Source organism: Equus quagga, chromosome 12, assembly GCF_021613505.1.
Source record: "Equus quagga isolate Etosha38 chromosome 12, UCLA_HA_Equagga_1.0, whole genome shotgun sequence".
Classification (NCBI taxonomy): domain Eukaryota; kingdom Metazoa; phylum Chordata; class Mammalia; order Perissodactyla; family Equidae; genus Equus; species Equus quagga.
In genome coordinates, this window is record NC_060278.1 from 42,265,681 (window position 1) to 42,286,646 (window position 20,966).

General features: G+C 36.9%; 1 protein-coding gene across 7 annotated transcripts in view; it reads right to left on the reverse strand.

The window, feature by feature from the left end:
• Window positions 1–20,966, reverse strand: part of DISP1 (dispatched RND transporter family member 1) — a 210,757-nt gene that overhangs the window by 53,414 nt on the left and 136,377 nt on the right. For 3 of the 7 annotated variants that reach the window (XM_046678924.1, XM_046678928.1, XM_046678923.1), the window contains one exon: window positions 6,190–6,715. In XM_046678924.1, the coding sequence (XP_046534880.1) occupies window positions 6,190–6,698 (509 nt within the window). In that variant the 5' untranslated portion in view covers window positions 6,699–6,715. Of the gene's footprint in view, window positions 1–6,189; window positions 6,716–11,693; window positions 11,801–19,606; window positions 19,736–20,966 lie in introns of those variants that run through there. The other 4 variants (XM_046678926.1, XM_046678929.1, XM_046678925.1 and 1 more) reach the window with 4 other exon arrangements.

Sequence of the window (20,966 nt, forward strand, 5' to 3'; positions counted from 1 at the left end):
TCATAGAAAGCAACACGCATCCTAAGGGAAAAGAAAAAGAAAACCTTTGAGAAAAGTGAGAAATTGGAAAACTAATAAAGAACTGAAGGAGAAAGGAAATACAGGTTACAAAAATTATACAGTCACAATGTATGGGGGGGGCAGGGACAAGGCTTATTGAACCTTTAAGGGGCTGAGCTAATGCTGGGGTTCCATGGTCCCCCCGTGCCAAGCCTTCTTAACTCAGTATAGCTCTAATTCCTCCAGAGGGCCATGGGGAACATTTGAAGTAACCATCTGTCTACGAAACCACCTTCAGAGAAATAAAAATGCATTTGGCAGCTAGCCAAAACTATCACAGGTTCCCCACCAGGAGAATGAGTCTGTGGTGTTGCCAAGCATCCTTTACAGGTCCTCTGTTAGAATCAAGAACATTTCTTTGCAACACCAAATGAAAAGGTAAGTATAGTTTGGATTAGAAATCTTGTGTGCTATTTTTGGAGGCAGAACTCCTTATTAATTATGTCATAACGCCATTACCCTTTCACTTTAATATGGCAATAAGAAGATCCCCAATGAATAATTCAAAACTTTGCTTCAACCAGCACACGTGGAACATGACTGGCTCCTGAGAGGCATTTTCCAGATCTCGGTAGGATAAAGAGCAGATCATTACCATGCAGCCTTTTAGACAACTGGACTGTGTTCAGGACACAGAATTAGGAAAAGCTCTCTTCTGTGACCATCAAATGACCCCTTCACTCTGGCCATCCTGTTCTCTTTATCCTTCCTTAAATATGCTTTTTGTTTTTTGCATGCTTTCCCCTTACAACTTTCCCCCCACCTTCCATGTTCTGCCTCCTTCGATCTCTTTATCATGTCCTCGTCATCCTTCAAAGGTCGCTCAAGTTCTCTTCTCTGTCAGACTGTCCCTACCCTCATTAACTGAGAGCGATGCTTCCCACCTCTGAACTTCCAGAGTTCTTTATTGTTTCTATTGCAAAAGAAAACTCTTTGTTATTATTCTTACTTTAGTTTTCACCTCCCCAGGTGATTCGGATCATCAGCTAGGTTTAGGACTTGTGGGAACAGGCCTTGTCTCTTGATAGGAAGAAACTACTTTCTGCCTTTTTGAATTCCTAGTGTTCTCAATTAGTTAACTAATGCCTGACCAATGGGTATGAGGACAGGAATTTACAAATGAAAAAGTCAGATGCTTTAAAATGAGATCTATTTAAACTACTTAATATGTGCTGATAAGTGGAATTAAAACAGGGCACACTAAATGTGATCTTTGCAATGATCTTAATTTTATCAGTCAGAAGATTAACAGAGAATTTTAAAAAGCAAAAAAACCACACAGAGGTGATGGACATAATGAATCTTTTAGAAAGATTTATTACAGCTTAAACAGTAAAGAAGGGATGAAAGAGAAGGTGCTGTATCACAAAAGGTCAGGAAAAAGAGAAATGGGAATATGAACAAGTGAAAGTCAGCAGCAAATGAGCTAGGATAAGATTACATTTTCCACTTGATTGACTCTTTAAAACATTCTCTATGGTTTAAGTGCTTTATAAACAAATAAAAACTTAAAAAATAAAAGAAAATACCAACCAGGTGGGCCCATTTGCGGTATAGGCACGAAGAGCAACAGCAATTGACAACACTAGGGTCTTCCAGCTGTACACAGTTTTACTCTAAGGCTATGACCTTTTAAAGCAATGGAAAAAGGAAACTATGACATCCTCATGATATGACATCCTCATTTTCAGAATTTCTTAGCAAGGACATCCTGTGTAGATGATCCAAAACCGTCCTGCTATCCCTTACACTGTGACCATATCCATGTCCACATTTGCTTCTGTGGATAAGTCACTGGTTTGGGAAGGAGAGAGACAGCACCTGGCTCCGTGCCTTGCCCATGGCACAATTCTGCAAATAAATACATGCTGGGCTGAGTTGCTGCAGTATTCATTCTAAGATAACCTCCAACAGTATTGTTATCCTCGATGTAATTGTCATGTGTTACCCAGCATCTTCATTCTTTCAAGAAAGCTCAAAGGCTATCACTCTTTCACTGCTATGGTGCCCCCAGAAGCTCAATGCCTCAGCTCAGCTTGCTTACAGCTCTTCTCCCATCTTCCCCATGTTAGTGATTGGCATTCCTATCTACCCACCCAGTTACTCAAGCCAGGAAATTGAAAATCAGTTGTGATTCTGCTTCCCTTCCTCCCCCATATCCAATTGTTCACCAAATCTAGTAGAGTTTACCTCAAAAATCTCTCTAGCATGAAATTATTTCGAAATCCTGGTTCAAGTTACCATCATCTCTCACCTGGGTTATTGCGGCAAGCCTTCTAATGGTCTTCCTCTCTACAATAGTCTTGACCCAGTTCAATCTACTCTCCTCAATGCAGATTACGGACCTCTCTAAAATGAGAATCTAATAGTGCTTCCTTTCTGCTTAAAAATCTGTAATGTCACACCTGTTAGGATGGCTACTATAAAAAAGCCAAAAACAACAACAGAAAAGAACAAGTGTTAGCATGGATGGGCACTACTAGTGGGAATGTGAAATAGGACAGCAGCTGCGGAAACAGTTTGGTAGTTCCTCAAAAAATTAAACACAGAATTACCTTATGATCCAGTAATCGCACTTCTGGGTCCATGTCCAAAAGAAGTGAAAGTAGGAACTCAAAGAGATATTTGTATACCCATGTTCAGAGTAGCATTATTCACAACAGCCAAAAGATGGAGGCAACCCAAGTGTCCATTGACAGATGAACCAATAAACACAGTGTGGTATATGCATACAATGCGGTATTATTCAGCCTTAAAAAGGGAGGAAATTCTGACATGCTATGACTTGAATGAACCTTAAATACATTACGCTAAGTGAAATCTGCCAGTTCTACTGTTAAATCCATGGAGACAGAAAGTAAGAATGGCTGTTGCCAGGGGTTGGGGGAGGGAGGAATGGGGAGTTATTGTTTAATGGGTATAGAGTTTCAGTCTGGGAAGATGAAGAATGTTCTGGAGATGGATGGTGGTGATGGATGCACAACAATGTGAATATACTTAAAATGATGACTTTTATGTTTTGTGTATTTTCCCACAATAAAGAAATCACACACACACACAAATCTATAATACCTCCTCACTGGCCTCAAGATAAAGTCTAGAAATCTCCTTAATGTGATTTACAAAGCCCCTCAGGATGTGGTCCCAGGATACCTCTCCTCTTGCTGCCACTCTCTCTTCCTCTAGGGTCTAGCGATACTGAACCGTGCTGGAGCTGGGCTCACACTACCTTATAAGTCTTTGTACAACGTGTTCCCGCTGTCTGCAGGACCACCCCCTCCCCATCTGTAACTTCTATTCATCTTCAGCCCTGGGTGTTCCTTCTTGGTAGCACTTATCACAAGATTGTAGCTGCCTGCTTTTCTGGCTCCTTTCCTACTAGCTTATAGCTCTATGAAGGCAAAAAAGGTCTCAAGTTGTTTAGAACTACATCTTCAGTGCCCGGTACATAGAAGTATTCAGTAAATATTGTTGATAATATAAATAAATAAATGTAGAAACTAGGGAAGTAATTCTGGAAGCACACATTTTACAGTAAAGTAAAACTGTAAAAAAAAAAAACTGGACACATACCATTCCTTTGTAGGCATCTTTAAAAGACTCTATGTCTGTTACAAATAGCTGACCAAAACGCTCAGATTCTTGAGATAAAATTCTAAATATGAAAAACTTCTCAAATAATATTCCAGTTTCTTCTGCAACTTTTCTTGATGGACAGATATGGCATTTTTATCAGTTTGTTTTTTAATGCCATTCTATTTAAAGTTGTATGCACACAGGACTCTCGTTCCTTTAAAATTAGGTCATTGAGAAATGCTAAGCCAAAATCCTGAAGATACTGACACGCCTGCCATATTGGTTACTTGCCCACAGTTTTGATATTTTGTGAAGTTTTTTAAAGGGGCAGTCAGCTTTAAAATGTGGAACTATCTATCTCATCTCACACTCTGCAACCATATAATTTATGACTTGAAAACATTAATATTTATGGCCATATAATTTCAAAATCAACTACTTACACAGTTTAATTCAAAGCAGAAAGAGTCTAAAACTGGTCATGCAGCACAATGCTGTCAGGACAAGTCTTCTCAGAAATGGCTTCGGTGAATGTCCTAATCATAGTTCTATAACTAGAAGACTCTCATGTCTGATATGGAAAATGTATTCAGAAACTGTAGAAACACACAGTGGAGGACTTTCCCCCCACCTCTTGCCCCTTTCCTCATCTTTCTCATCCTCTCTTTTTAAAAGAGTGAAACCAGATAACCACAACAGCATCTAAAACCTGATTATTACTTAATCCCTGTCTGGATCTGACTTTTTTAAATTGAGGTATAATTGACATATAACATCATATTAATTTCAGGTGTACAACATAAATGACTTGATATGTGTATCTATTGTGAAATGATCACCACAATAAGTCTAGTTAACATCCATCATCACACACAATTACAAAAATTTTTTTCTTATGATGAGAACTTTTCAGATCTACTCTCTTAGCAACTTTCAAACATACAATACAGTATTGTTAACTACAGTCACCATGCTGTACATTACATCCCCAAAACTTATTCTATAACTGGAAGTTTGTACTTCAATTAAAAGTGAATTTACTACATGCATGCAATGGATTACCACTCGGCAACAAAAGGGAAACGAATACACATAACAATCAGATGAGTCTCAAAAACATTAGGCTGAGTCAAAATTACCACGCTCAAAAGAGTACATAGTGTATCAGTGCATTCACAGGAAGTTTTAGAGCAGGCAAAACAAATCTATGGTAACAGACCTCAGAACAGCAACTGCTTCTGGTGAAGAGAGAAGGAATCACTAAGAAGCAGCCTGAGGAAACTTTCTGGGGTGGTAGAAATGTTCTCCACTGGACTGAGCTGTGCATCACACTGGTGTATGCATTGATCAAAACTGATCAAACTGCACACTTAAAATATGTGCATTTCTCTGTATGTAAATTATGCTGTAAAAAAAAAAGAATGCTCTCTCTAGCTCTTTTAAAATTCTTTACTACCTAAAAATGTGAGATAATACTTGGTCTCTACAAAGTACTTAGTGTTTTATAAAATATATTACCATTGCTTATCTGCACTGCATGTGACTTAATTTACTCATGGAGGAAACAGCTGAAAAGCACATATAAGAGAAGCTATGGGCTGAGATGGGGAGAAGAACTGACAGTGATAAAGATTTTTCTAGAACTTTTCAATCTATCAGGTCTGGAAATGCTTTACAAAAAATATTTTTTAAAGTCCTATGCTACAGATTTATAGGTTTCATCTGCTATGAAAGGGATTGTTGCTTTCGTCTATTCTCTACATATTACACAGTCACCCAAACCACATGAATAGAAATTGTGAGTACAGTCATAAGGAAGCAACAGGTTTTGTGCTTTCTTTTCATAAAGGTTGATTACTATCATCACAGTCTGCCCTCCACAGGTTCTGCACCTGTAGATTCAACCAACCAGTGGAAAGGCCCACAACAGTTCCATCTGTACTGAACACATAACAGACTTTTTTTTCTTGTCATTATTCCCTAAATAATACAGTATAACAACTAGTTACATTGTATTAGATATTAGAAATAATCTAGAGATGATTTAAAGTATACGGGAGAATAGGTATAGATTATATGCAAACACTACGCCATTTTATATAAGGGACTTGAGCATCCGCAGATTTTGGTACCCATGAGTGTCCTGGAACCACTCCCCCGCAGATGCAGATACGAGGGACGAATGTAATAGCAAATAAAAGACTCCTTTTTAGGCAGCCTCATCACAAATATATCTCCCCTGTTTAATAACAGAAATTACTAACTTATTAAAACCTTGTGCTGAACTTTCTAACTCGAGGCCTAGCAGGGACACCTCACCAGCATGCAGACAGAGAAAAAGGAAGGGAGTGTTTAACTGACTAAGAAGTCAATGGATAAAGTAGATGTAATATTATTTCATTTGTCTTTTAGTAGGCTTTACACAATCCACAAAATACACATTTTCATTGGTTTTCTTACTCTGACACATTTTTCCCTCCCTCTTTTGGGGAAGGAGAATTCATGTCGAATTCACTGAATGCTAAAGGTCAGCAAAACATTTGCACTACTCACCTTCTGTTGGCTATGTGCTGTTGCACAGGCTGATGCTGAAAATGGTCAGGCCACGGATGATGCAGGCAGAAGGATGGAGAGGGCTGAAGACAGCACGTAGTCTGATACACAGGTGAATGGTTTGGACAAAGAGATGCAGAATACTCTGAGTGTGGCTGCATGCAACACGAGGCCAAAGCAGAAGGTGCTGCAGAGCCAGCCTCGGGATGGCACTCTTGGTGACCGTTATGGCTAGTCAAAGGGTGATGGTATAGGCAAGGATGGCAGCATTGGGATAACATCTGAGGTGTTCTTTGGTTGTCTAAAGGCAGAAAGGATGATTTAACTGTGCCATTAACTTGCAGGCATCCATTTGGACTCACTTTTGTTCTTGGTGCTTCTTTGGGTGTGAGCTGTTGGGCTGCAAGGTCTCCATCACAGGAGGTGAGGGGACTAGGGTTGGTAGCACTGGTTGCGATGCTGCCATTACTCAGAACCACAAAATCGTTGTTGCCATTGCTCATAGCCATGCTCCAATTTCTTGACCCTAAGAAAGAAAATGATATAAAATCATCCACTTAGAGTCAAGCAGGCTAGACTATAGTAGGAAAGACAGGAACGATGTTCAAAAGCAGCTCTTTGAAAACAAGGGTTCTTGCAGGAGTTGTGAGAGAGTGGAGGAAACCCAGCAGCATCTGCAACAGAAGCAGCCAACACATTAGCACTCTTCTTTCCTCCCAGCTACTTCTGCACTTTGAGAACCCTCTCTATCCTTACTGACTAGTTTTTCCCCGTCCCACCTCTACTTTCAGTGCCTTTCTTCTCTGCCAATCATAGGTGTGCAAGTATCAGTTAAGAATCACAATATTTTAGGATGGGGCAGGGAGAGGGAAGAAGAGAGGGAGGATTCCAACAACATCCTTCAGCTTTTCAACAATTCATGGGGTGTTCTGATAAAGGAGTAATGAGCAAAATGAAGGGCCACTTTGAGAACAATTAGTTGTGTAGGTCAAAATAATGTGAATCATCTCAAGAATGTCTTAGCAAAATGTCAGGAGATTATGACTTTTCCCTAAGCCACTCAGGTCCTACAAAAGAAAATAAAAACTAAGAATTGTGGCAACCAAGATATAAGACACAAAAGTTTTATCCCCTAAAACAATGAATATAATAGCAAAAAAAATAATGAACAAACATGCCACATGTAAGTTGCCATGAACTTATTAATTTCTTTTCTATGTTATGTACTACAGGCAGCATTGCTCGCACATGAGAAAAATAATACTACGGATAAGATTTGCTTAAAACGGGATTTTTGTTCTTAACTTTTTTCCTTCTACCAAAGGCTCTAGGCCTACAATATAAAGGAAAAATTAAGGCTTAAATTACCAGTAGTATGTTTCTGTCCAGTCCACAAACAAGAGCAAAAACAGACAACCTTTTCCCTCTCCCCTTGTGCGCTCTCCACCCTCTGACCAACATATACACGAAATCTGGGAATTTGCAGTAACAAAAATGGGGCATCAAATGCTATTGTTCTATTTAACCCATACATGAAAGCCAACAGGAAAAAAAGAAAACCATATTTTGGCTCACTAACCCTTCTGGTATGGCATTCTTCTAAGTAAACAAAACAGCTTCTAGAGAAATCTCTCTAGTCTCTCCCCACTTCTGGCAGACACACAAGTACCAGAGGAAATCATCTCTATTCAGTCTGAGTACATCGTAATCTAACCTGACAAACCTGGGTCAGCCATGAGGAAGATTTCCATGCACGTTTTCACTCAACATATAAACTACTCAACAAGGGCATTTCTGAGCAGAGCATGCCGGGATAAGGTATAAAGTTTCAATCTGAATACTGATATCCAGAAGATACTCATTGTACTAGGATACCAATGTAGTATTATTAATTTATTTACCTTTCAGATAAAACTCCTCAAACACACACACACACACACACACACAAATTTAGTTATATAAACATCAAGGCTATAAGAAATGGAAGAATTAACGTGGACAGTAAAAAATTTCTCCATAAATTGTTTTAGTGAAAGGACAAAGCATTTATAAATATCAAAACACACAAAATCAAGTAGATGTTATTTCTCTCATCAGCCTTATCATCACTTTTGAAAATGGTCTGCCAATACCAGCTTCTTTTTTTTCTTTAAAGATTTTATTTTTTTCCGTTTTCTCCCCAAAGCCCCCCTGTACATGGTTGTATATTCTTCGTTGCGGGTCCTTCTAGTTGTGGCATGTGGGACGCTGCCTCAGCGTGGTTTGATGAGCAGTGCCATGTCCGCACACAGGATTCAAACCAATGAAACACTGGGCCGCCTGCAGCGGAGCGCGCAAACTTAACCACTCGGCCACGGGGCCAGCCCCTACCAGCTTCCTTTTTTAATACCATTGAGAAGGATCTAGAACTGTTGTGGTAAACACAGTTGCTCTCTCCTTCATTAAGTCACTCCTGGGAATAAATATCACTATAAAACATTCAAATAATATACCCAAAACAAAGCACTGATAGGTAAATGTACCTTCCATTTACTGAAGAAAATATCCTCCCTTTTGTTGTTAACAAAAGAAAAAGCTATGTGCAAATGCTCAGAAAACAATAAAACATACAAATTAAAGGCCATCTAAAAAGGTGCTAGACTTTTTAAAAAGTTAATTGAAATTTAAGATGTTTATTTCTATGCTTAAGGGAAAGACAGTCTAGATAAGGTAAGAAGCAATCGCTAGATGAGATTAATGCAGTCATTTCCCAGAGTTAGAAACTCTCATTGTACAAACACTCCACAGAAATCACCAAAGGCACATGCTTTCTCTGTCTCCACCATGACTCAGGCCTCCAAACCTTCTCTCCAGACTTAGGCCACACTACCCCAGCTGATGGGATCTGCTCTGTAAATAGGAAAATCAACACTGCCTCCCGACCTTTCCATCAGGAGGATGGAAGGAAGGAAGACTTTGTCTGGTTTGTTGGTTTGTTTTTACCATCCCAAGTTGGTTAATATCATCTCCAGAGTCTATTTTTTGGTAAGTATTCAGTATTCAGTCAATCCTATCAACTCTAATCACAGCTGTCAGGTAAGTTATGCTAGTGAGAAGTATCTAACAACAAAAATCCTCAAAGTTTTCAAGTGCAACTGGGCTTCAGACAGTGCCATAAACCTCCAACATGCTTCCAAGTGCCCTGAAATCCCTTCTGGATGCTCCACAATTTCATCTGCTCCCTATCTTCTAATTCAATCTGCTTTTCCTCAGGAAAAAAAAATTTTCTTTTTCTTTGTAATCAGAATTCCAGCTATCATATTCTCTTATTTTTATTGCAAATGCATCCTTTTGTAGTCATATAGAGTTAAATAGATTTTTGCAGGCCAGCCAAGGGAGCTAATCACCATTTATAACATTTTTCCCCCGCTGTGGTAAAAGGAAATTCAAGTGCCAAATAACGGACTTACAAATGAATTTTTGGAACACAACCTGTTTCATAACTTGGAGACTTTTGTAATGAAGTAGGAACTAGTGGATAGTAAAGAATAATTTGAACTCTGACTTTGGCTTGTGTTTGAAGTAAGTCACATGAGCTTTCTATGATTCAGTTTCTTTATTCATAAAATGGGAAGAATCAAACTGACTTTATAAATAAGTTCTGAATTATAAGTAAAAAATAATAAAAAGCAAAAACAGAAAAAGTTGTTCTAAGAACGTCTGTAGATATAGCTGTGCAGGAATTCAGGTGACCAAGAGAAAAGGAAAGCTTCAATCTGAAGTCAAGAGTTGACCCTAAGGCCATACAGAGAAAGATCTTATTTCTTTAGAACTGAGACAAGTGAGAAAAAAATTTGATCTGAGTCTAGAACAGAGAGAATAAGAAAGGAAGTGAGATAGACAAAGAGACACCACCATAAAAATGAACTATTGTGATAAATGCAAGGCTAAATGATTATAAATGCAATGATAATAGTATTTACAGTGGAAATTTAAAATAAGTTTTGGATCAAATATAAGGAACAACTTTAAAAGACAGCTATGTCAAAGTCATTTTCCCCAGGGCCATAACACACAGGGGCTGCCAAAAGAAAGCTATTCTTGAGGCACTGGCTTAAGGTGTGATGGGGCCCCATGGCCAGATATTCTAGTGTATTTCCTGTTCTTCATGAATATAATATCCCAATCAATACATTCATGCCACTAATCTCAAACACCCTATTTCACCTTCTCTGCTAGCATTTTTTTGTTCTGAGTACTTTAGTAGTTTGTGGCTATAAGGCCTTTGGCCAAGGACCATCTTTTGATTACATTTTTAAATTTAAGGTTTTCTTCTTTGAGCCCCAGTTCTTCACATGTAAATCAGGATAATAATCAATGTCCATTTCACAGGATTATTAACGTGAATGTAAAAATGTTTTGAAAACCATATAGGGCTACATATCTAGAAAACAATAATTATCAGTATTGCTTGAGTGATGGGAATATAAAAAAATACGGAATGATACTTCCTAGTTTGGAAGTCAAAATTATGCTTTAAAATGGCAGCTGAGACATCCGTAGCTTAGAAGAAATAGCGTGAGTAGGTCTGAATTTGAAAGTTGACTCTGCCAGTTACTAACTTTGAGAATGTGGGCCAATTACTTACACTCTTAGAGTTGTCTTGGTTATTCTTAGAGTTAAATCTGTTTGAAATGCAAATTAATGCAACCTACGAAGAAAGCAACATGGTACTACTAACCAAGATTTAAAATACCCTCGTCCTCTGACCCACAATTCTACTAGGAATTTATCCTCTGGATACACTTGGACAATGTGTAAAGACAAATGTATAGATAAAGATGTTGACGCACCAGTTTGTACCAGTAAAAACTGAAAACAATCTAACATCAATAAGGAACTTAAATTCTGTCACATCCGTACATTGGGTATTCTGCACAATAAAAAAAAATGAGCTAGATCAGGATTACTGCTATGGAAAGAAGTCCAAAGTACATCTTTATGTGTAAATAAAACAACCGCAGAACAGCCTATATGGTATGAATCCACTTCGTTAAAAAAATGAGGGAGATACACGCAGATGGTTATGATATACATAGATAATTTCTAGAAGGACATAAGAAAATGCTAATGTTTCCTGCTGGAGAGTTGGACTGGGCCATTTGGAAGGAGGGAGACCTTCACATTTTACTTACTGCTTGCAACTTTTACTATAAATGTATCTTCTCTATATTAGTAAAATATTAATAAAACAACATACAAAGTTTCTAACACAGTGACTAACAAGGAACAAAAGGTTTTACTATTAAAATGCAGAAACAGAAACAAACTTACTTTGCCTTAAAGGATAACTAAACCATCTATTCACCGGATGCATTTTATCTTCTGATATACATTTGCTCTCTTACGCTACCACCCTACACAACATATCAAACAACGGGATAAAGCAGGAAATGAAAACGGAGCTAAGGAGCAAAAACAGATGAATACAAACAATTCAGAAAAAGGTTTTCAATATATCTTACCTCATAACTTCTAAATTCTTGGAAATATACATTATTATTTGTTAGACCAACGCTGGCGAGGATTAAGCAGATACTACAGAGAGGAAATATAGAGACATTCAATCATGCTGAAATGTAGAGAGAAAAGTCATCAGAGTTCATGTGATAAGAAAGTTCAAACAATTATATTCCACTCTGGTTTCGGACTCAGGGAACTTATATCTACAAGATGTAAGGAAATTACCACAGTTCAAAGACAAAAAGTAGTCTCTCTTTGAAAATGCTATCATGCAATCACAGTAGCATCTGTTTGAATTACAGAAATTTTATTCAACATATTATATAGCAAAATACGTTAATGGCACACAGTTTACTCAAAGGATGCGGCCAAACCATTTAGTTGATTCAGCATCTAAAGGGTGTTATGAAAACCTCAGGGTAGCTACTTGGAATTGGAAGTCAGAACTGTTAGTGTGGCCAGAAAACTGTCAAGTTAAAATCTAAATGTAATGCTGAAGAGAATACACAGACCTGTTCCAATTACCACAGCAACCACTTAGCAAAGCCATCACTATCCTTAACAAACACAGGGCTCATAGAGCCTGAAGGGTCATCATCTTCATCCCATCAACAGTTACAATAGTACACCTCTTTGGTATTTCCAAAGCACTTTCACACACATGATCTCACTTGAGTTGATCCTCCTAATAGCCCTCAGAAAAACAGGTGTGGCAGGCATTGCCACTCCATTTGAGATAAAGAGTCTCAAATGTTAAGGCTAGGAAGGCTGATACCAAGGTTTTGAAGTCTTTCTCCTGAACTACAGCCCATAAACTCAGATTAGTATTCTAGAATAACTCTTTGCTTCATTAGATTCATAACACCAAACTTAACAATAAATGTCAAGGCTGGATCACCAACAAGATCCCATGTTGTAGCCAATCACCTTTTTCAGAAGAGTGATGCTCCCTATAGCATAGTTTCACTAGATAAAATACAAAACACTAACCCAGCGCTTCTCAAACATAAAGATCACTAGGGGAAGTTGTTAAAATGCAGATTCTGATATAGTCTATCTGGAGTAGGGCAACAAGCTTCCAACAACATGCTTAGCTGCTGGTCCCCGGAATACACTTTGCGTAGCAAGGCAAAACCACAAACTAGGTGGGGGGGGGGGGGGGGCTACAAGAGAATTAGGCCTAAGTAATGGCAAAATGATGTGCAATTAAAGCAGAATGGATAAAACACGTAGGAAAATGATAGAGACATACAGGCCCATTTTTCTGATTGAGGCAGAGAAAAGTAACAAATTTTAACGACAGAGGTTCTAATTGATAGCTAAGTCTCATTATGGCTTATCTCATGACTCCTAAAATGTCGTGTGCATAGAAATAACAACCGATCAGATTTTAATCTTTTATAGAATTGAAGCACCTTGCCCAGTTAACTGGGCGAAACAATCTTTTTCTCTCAAGCAGCACTAGATGATGGAAGATGGGTATATAAAGATAACTGCAGTCTTTTTTTCATGCCAGGTATTAAAGTAGTCTGGGAAGTACCTGTATCTGTTATTTATCAAACCTGTTTTAATATGAAACTGTTCCTCCAAAATTGCTTGACACTTATCATAAAATGATGGCCTCACTTCTGATCACTGGTACCAAGTTGACCTACTAACATTTAGAGCTACGGCAAAGAATAAACAGCTTCTCTAAACGTGCCAGAGAAATTGACAAGGAATTGTTATTTTAGGCATTTTCTGTAATGGGACTATTACAGCTGGATGGTAGAGGGACGTCAGCCAGGTTTTGTCTCTAGGAATATTTGAAGATATTATTAAACCCATTATAGAGAAAACTGAGGGTCAAAAACACTAAAGTGTAACTAATCCAAATCACACGATTGGGATTCAATCTCAGACCAGTATGACTCTAAATGTAAGGCTTTTCCACTACCTCAAGATGCTTCTAGGGCAATGCCAAGTTCAACTAGCTTTTATAGGACCACTAGAGGCTACTTATATAAAATTCAGTCCAAAGGTCCACACGAAAAATAGCCTCTGAATTCAACATTCCCCAAGATAGTTTTAAAAGGTACAACTCAGCATTCAAGAGTGTTGGAGACGTATTTCACTGAATTAAGAAGTGCTATCCATCCATGTATCATATTATATGCAAACCTGAAAAGCAAGGCAGTGGATTGACTGTTGTCATGTAGTATTTGAGCTATTGCAAAATAATGTAATTGTGACCAGACAGCAAAATCTGCATCTTTAATCAAAGAACCAGGTACTTTTAAGGAACCAAAAAGAATGGTCTTAAATAAAGAAATATAAGCTTTTTGCCTTCTGAGACAAATTAAATTTCCTTAGAGTTCATGAACTTTCTACCATTAAACTTCTTCAATAAGAACACTTATAAATATCTTCACTTAATCACCTACAAACATTTCATATGTTGCAAAGAACTATACAAAAATAAGTTATTGCTTTTATTCCACTTAAGCATAAATCGCAATAAATTAGAAGTCATTTTTCCAAAGAAACAATGTTATACATTTGAGAATCTATACCACTAAACATACATTTCATAAGAGCCTGCTAGGTATTAGTATGCTTTCCATCATACCCTGAAAAAAGAAAAGTGAGTTCTAGAAAATCTGAAAGCAAGGGATTACTATTCTTTTACAATGAAAACTTACTGTTTGCCTATTAAATTTACATTAACAAGAAGGTAGTTTCAACTTACGATAAACAAACACATCTTTGAAAATGAAATATGCCTAACATTTTATGTAACCTCTTTCAATATGACCATATATAAGATATATATTGATAAAGGCATCAATAAAGATAAACTGTAAATGTTACATATTTGTTTTGTTTTTATAAAAACTGCAGAATATTTACAAACAGTTTAATGATGTAGAAGAAAAAGAAAAATTGCCAGGTAGTTTCCCCCCCAGATTTACCACCACAACAACATAAAGTTAACCTTAGGAAGATACTACAGTGTGTGTGCCATAGCAAATCTGGAAAGCCTGAATTTACGGAGCAGTCTTGTTGCTAGATCTGAGTTAGGCTGTCAAAGTCGAGATTCATACCTGTAAGGGTGAGTGATAGGAATTTCAGGACTCTGGAAACATCAATCTCATTTTTCTTATTTGTTTTATGTCCAATGTACCTTTGCTAACAGGTCTATGTGGATGTAAAATAAAGTTTATCTTTTTACAGTCTGGGATAAATGATAGTCAATAACATGTTCTTTTTAGCATAAACACATCTTCCTAAATACATATTTCAAGAGCACTATCATTGTATTGCAGTTATGAAAGCAGTTTTCAGAGATCTCTTTTCCAATTTCATCCACAAAAATTATCATTCCATAAAATATTCACCACTTCTCCCCAAGCTCATGCTTTGTTATATCCATAAACATCAATGCCTTTAAAAGAGAGAGAGAGAAAAAGGCTTCTTATATCTTTGAGTTCCTATTTCAGATCAGTTTAAATTCTATCAAGCTGCATGAATTCTTTTGAACTCTAAGTCTGGAGACATATACTCAGTTGTATAACTAAGAATATACAAAATAAGACTAGAGGAGTTTTCTATAATCAGAAATGTCAATCAATAGTCTCTCAAAAAAAATTCTATAAAACCCTCCAATAAGTAGATATCTAACCCAAGAACCAGCCAAGACATTCATCTACACTGCTGCAAGTCTTGAAGGGAATGTAATAAACATAACAAATATTCACACAGTTACAAGTCTATTACAGCAGTCTCAACCCTTTCTGCACATTAGAATCACTTCAGTAATATATAAAAAAAAAAATACAGACACAGGGCCCTGGCCCCAGAGGTTATGATTTAATTCATATTGTAATGGGGTGGGTGCATTAGCATTAAAAAAAAAATGCTCCTCAGATGCTTCTAACGTGCAGCTAGGGTTGAGAGCCACTGATTTATATTTGATATAATTAACGCCAATCAATTTATAAGAGCAAGCAATTGCCACTCAAAATATTCAACGTTCAGAAAATATTGCTTAAAATGCAGAATGATGGTATATACTAAAAAACATTTGGACCTGGTACTCCACGTTAGACGTGCTTCATAGTATTTGGATTATCTTCACTTTTTTTCTGGTTATAGTGAAAAGAGATTTCATCTACTTTTCAAGTTATAAGGGTGGGGACAAGGGTGCAGCAAAGAGAACCCTTAATAAGACATTAGTTTGAGAGACAAGAGTACAGAATTCATTTGGGACAATGAGGAAATGTAAAACAAGCTGTCATATAGCCTCAATTCTTATGGATTGTTTGAATAAAGTTTAGGACATAGCCAATTTGACTAATGAATTTATTTATCCCTCAAGAAAAATATATCCCCAAATCTTCGTCAATCTGAAATGAAGTTCTGAGCCCCTCTATTAAAAGGGCATGTTCCCTAACATTTTGTATCTATGTATATATGTATTTCTGATTGCATTTTAAGCAGCTTAAATGTTCCAATTCTAGGGTCAGAAAGCCTTCAGACACCAGGCCTACTTTCTAGACTCCCATTCCCACCAAATAAGAATTACAAGGTCCTTTGGTAATAAACAGGACCCTCAAGATGTGATAGGTCTATCTTTAGGCCATAAGATTTCATCTGAAACTATTTTGCCTCAACTAAAATCAGAAAACAGGCAACTTTACAAATGAGCAATCTGTCTGTATTACTACAGCTCTCTCCCAGTAGAAACAGGATCATATGACTAAGCTCAACTAATGTTGTTGAACAGATTACAAGCATGTCTAAAGACGCCATGAACGTTTAATACTTCGCGCAGCTCAAAACCTCAAAACTTAGCTGCTGAAAGGAAAAAACCATCACTGAGGTAAATCAAAGCAAGAAAATTCTACTCTCATATATTGTGAGGCAAAAAAAATGTGAGAGTTCTTTAAACGTCTTTCATAAAGCCAAAAACTGAGATCAATCACCATAAAACACTTGAAAGTTGTTTGATTTAGATGGTAACGTGTTGTTTTTTAATACTACACTTAGAATTATCTCAGCTTTTCCCACAAATGCTAAGTATCTGATACCAGGCTCCACTCCCTGCTGTTCTGTGAAGTTTGAGAAGTAGCAAATCAAATTTCCTAGGGCAGCTCCCCAAATGGGTTCTTCCCTGCAGAGCCCAGCCAATAACGTCTCAAGGGTATCCCTTAGCCTACTGAGCTACTTGGGAAACATCTCTCAAGTTATTTGTAGGAAACACAATTAAAGACATCCTTTGACTTAAAGGACTCTGAAATTTACTTTAAGCTTAGGAAAACATCCAATTCACAAAGACTTTTTTTCTTACTTGAATTGGATCAGTAAGTTAACTCGTAGTAAGAGCCTGGGTGCAACTTTCATAACTCTTTCTCTATTCCTTACTAAAATTATCACTATAAATACTCATAAATTCTATTCGCTGTCTTGTATATACTAAATAAACTGAAATTACATTTATTGTTGATGTGGGATTCTTGTTTGCTCAGAAAAGTAATTAAGTTATATTTTTCAGATAAATAGGTGAAGGTCCTTATTTAGCAGGCGTGTAACAAGCACCTACTGTGTTCCTCATGAATATTTATCTTGGAATCTGAATATGTGCATCTGTCACATGTGAGCCTGTTTCATAGTAACTAAAATGATAAAAGAATAAAAATTAAGATGGAGAGAACAAAGGGCCATCCTCTTCCCCAAATCTCACTTTTCTAATTTACTTTAGTTGCTTTGTTTTATATTTTTTCCAAAAAGCAGATAGGCTAAGCAGTTCATTTGCCTTGATCCTAAACACCCAGTTTTGTTTCCTGTGTTAGGACGTGATCAGGAATCATAATTTTTTAAAAATAGGACAGGTTCATATAGTCAGTGTGTCAAGGCTGTCCATCACCCATGCTGAGTTATAAGAGTCATAAAAGCAGAAGCTCTGATCCAATCCCAGAAATCAAAGCAGTTAGAACGAAAGTAAAGAACCAATGTGCAGCAAACGCAGAAAAGCAGATTTCCCAACAGCTGCCAAAAAAGGGTGGACTGGTTCAGTATAAACTACAAAGACAATTGGGATTAGATTAAAACATCGGATGAATCAATTTTGTAGTACATATCATTTCCCAGACTGAGGCAAGGTTAACATGTGTTTTCTAATCCACTTCACAGGTCAATCATTTCAGACACTTAAACATTGCACATTTTTTCATAATCAATGCAAAGAGTTCACGCTCACAATTCTATAATTCAGTTCTAAGGTGCAAGCTATATGAAACAGGGAAGATACATAAAAATACTCTGCCTTGTTGTATACTAAAACCAAAAGGTACAAATGGAGAATAATCTAATAAAATACTCCAATATTCAAGATTTTGGCCATGAAAGCATTCTTAGATGCAATCTATTTGAGATACAAAGTTTAAAAAAAAATAATGCAAAAAGATCACTTATTTTGACTTTTTCAAAGTGGAAATGTGTCAGCAGACATTAAAAACCATAAGAAGTAGTAAACCCACTGTCTACAAGGGAAATATTCATTAGCTTAGAGCTTATTTACATAGTTTAGTGACTTCTCAGCCATCAAAGGGAACTAGAGTTTTCTTAATTATAAATACTATGATCTAAATTAACCCTCCTGTGGGTGAAAAAGATATATTTCATTCTTTTCCTTTTAAGAGGAACACCTGTTAAAGAACATTTTAACAAATTATAAAGTGTGCTCTCTATTTCTTGCATTATCACTGAAGAAAGTCATTTATGGTCAATGATTTGTGTGAAACACCTTAGTTTTCAGGAGATTTGCATCTGTTTCTTTAAAATTTACATTTTACTACCAGACATACAAATATTTTACAAGTTAAATTAGTTTGAATTTTTCTGCCTGTCGCATATAAACTATCCATTCTCATTTTAAGCAAAAGTAAACATGGCAGGGATAAGATTGATGCTATTTAAGGGTAGAAACTTGCAATGAGGAGTAAACAAGCCACAGAAGTCTAAGGCAGTAGAATGAATACAGACAGCAGTGCTGTACTACAATCACCAAACTTGCTAAGAGACTAAAACCTAACTATCCCAACCACTAAGAAGAAAGGATAATTACACAGTGTGACAGACGTGATAAATATCGCTACAATGGCAATCACATTACAATATACGAACGTGCCAAATTAACACGTACACCTTAAATTTACACAATATTGTAAGTCACAGACTATTCAGTAAAAAAGAAGAACAGCAAATATGGCAAATATATTCTGACTTCTACTTTACGTAGTAAATCCAATTATAATATAGATGCCATTGCTACAATTAAAATGCATGAAATACTTAATCAACTCAAATACAACTTGAGAGTGTACACCAAGCTGTGAATTTGAAATGAACATTGGTAAGAATTAAACTTGCCATGGAAGCTTAGTTCCCAAGGTATCTTCAACAAACTTCTATTTTTATAGGCTGGAAGATGTTAATATTTTACTATTTTCTTACGATACTTAATTCACAAAAGTGATTAAAATAATTCCTCTGATTCTACATCTATTTTTCTACCAATTGGTAATGAGAAAAGCACATATTCAAAATTCTCTGATTTACATAATGGTTCAAAAAGACTCTCAAAGCACGAAACAACATAAACTACTTTAAATCTGAGTTTTCCTCCCAACTTCATAAAGAAAGCACATTTTAATAAACCTCAGAAACAGCCTACCTTCCCTCACGGTGCTTAGACTATCATTTAAATAAACTTCGTAAGATTTCAATGCCTTAAGATGCCGTTCAAAGTTTACAGTGACAAAAATTACAGGCTGGAATTTTAAATTCAATCTGAGAAGCACAGAACAAAGTTCAGTTTTTAAATAAATTCTCCCAAATAAGTTCGCACATACGGAGGCAGGAGGAAATGCATTACCTTTGCGTTAAGAGGAAACTTGCCTGACTCAGTTTGGTCTGCAAATGACTGCAGGAGCAACAGCCATAAGTGGCTGCAGTAACACAGCACAGCAGAGAGCGATGAGTGAGCCGGCAGGGGCAGCTCCACAGAGCGGCAGGACAGACGGAATGACAAGCACATGCAGATTGCTTTGAATTAGGTATGTTAGGGGCTGGAACTTTCTGAGTTTGCTCTCCAATAGGACAGGAGAGTTTTTCTCCTACTTAACCCCTAGGGGCAAGGTCTTAATAATGGTAACAGCTGGCATACAGAGGGGCTTGATCTGAGCACAAGGTCAGCAAGCCAGGATATGAAGGTGACATGTAATTTCTAGCCTTTTCCTGCTTCTACTGGGAAATTGCTCGAAGGACTGCTTTTAGTTATAACTTCCTTTGATCTTTTGGATTTAAAGTTACTTAGTAGATTAAAGCCATGTTAGCTGATATTATTTGCTTGCTTAGGCTAACTTAAGTGTTACAGATTCAGTTTTCTGACACATACGGCTACTACATTTAAACTAATACAAATAAACACCAAACCGTGTTTATTTCCAAGTTCCGGGCATTCTTGTGTTCTTTCACAAATGGCTCTCGAGACTCTGCTTTTAAGGCAGAAAGTTCATAGTTTTTAAAAGTGGCAGACTCTTCTTCATTAAAGAGGAAAGTGTTATTTACAGTAATTATAAGGGCTTCTCTTCAACTTCCCTAAAGAAAAACAGCAGTTTGTTAAATGAATTTGACACTGCTTTTTTATAAATTTGTGGCCCTGATGATGCTAGTATTTAAACTTCCACAACATAAAACCTTGTAAATACCTACCAATAAATGCTTTAAATTTACATATGACATCCATTAGCAAATAAGTGATAATTTATTGAGACCATGAAATCTAACTCTTCAGGACTTCTTTAATAAAAATGTGTAAACAACTCTTTTAACAGTCTGTACTGATTACTAATATGAAGATGGCACTTTCAAAATTAAAGAAGGTAACACCAAAAGCACAAGCAATCAAAGAAAAAATTGGACTTCATCAAGATAAAAAACTTTCGGGGCTGGCCCAGTGGTGTAGTGGTTAAGTTCGTGTGCTCTGCTTTGGTGGCCCGGGGTTCGCAGGTTCAGATCCTGGGTGCAGAACTACACACCACTCATCAAGCCGTACTGTGGTAGGCATCCCACATACAAAATAGAGGAAGACCGGCACGGATGTCAGCTCAGGGCCAATTTTCCTCACCAAAAAAAAAATAATAATAATAAAATAAAAATAAAAAACTTTTGTATGTCAAAGAACATTATCAAGAAAGTAAAAAGACAACTCACAGCATGGGAGAAAATATTTA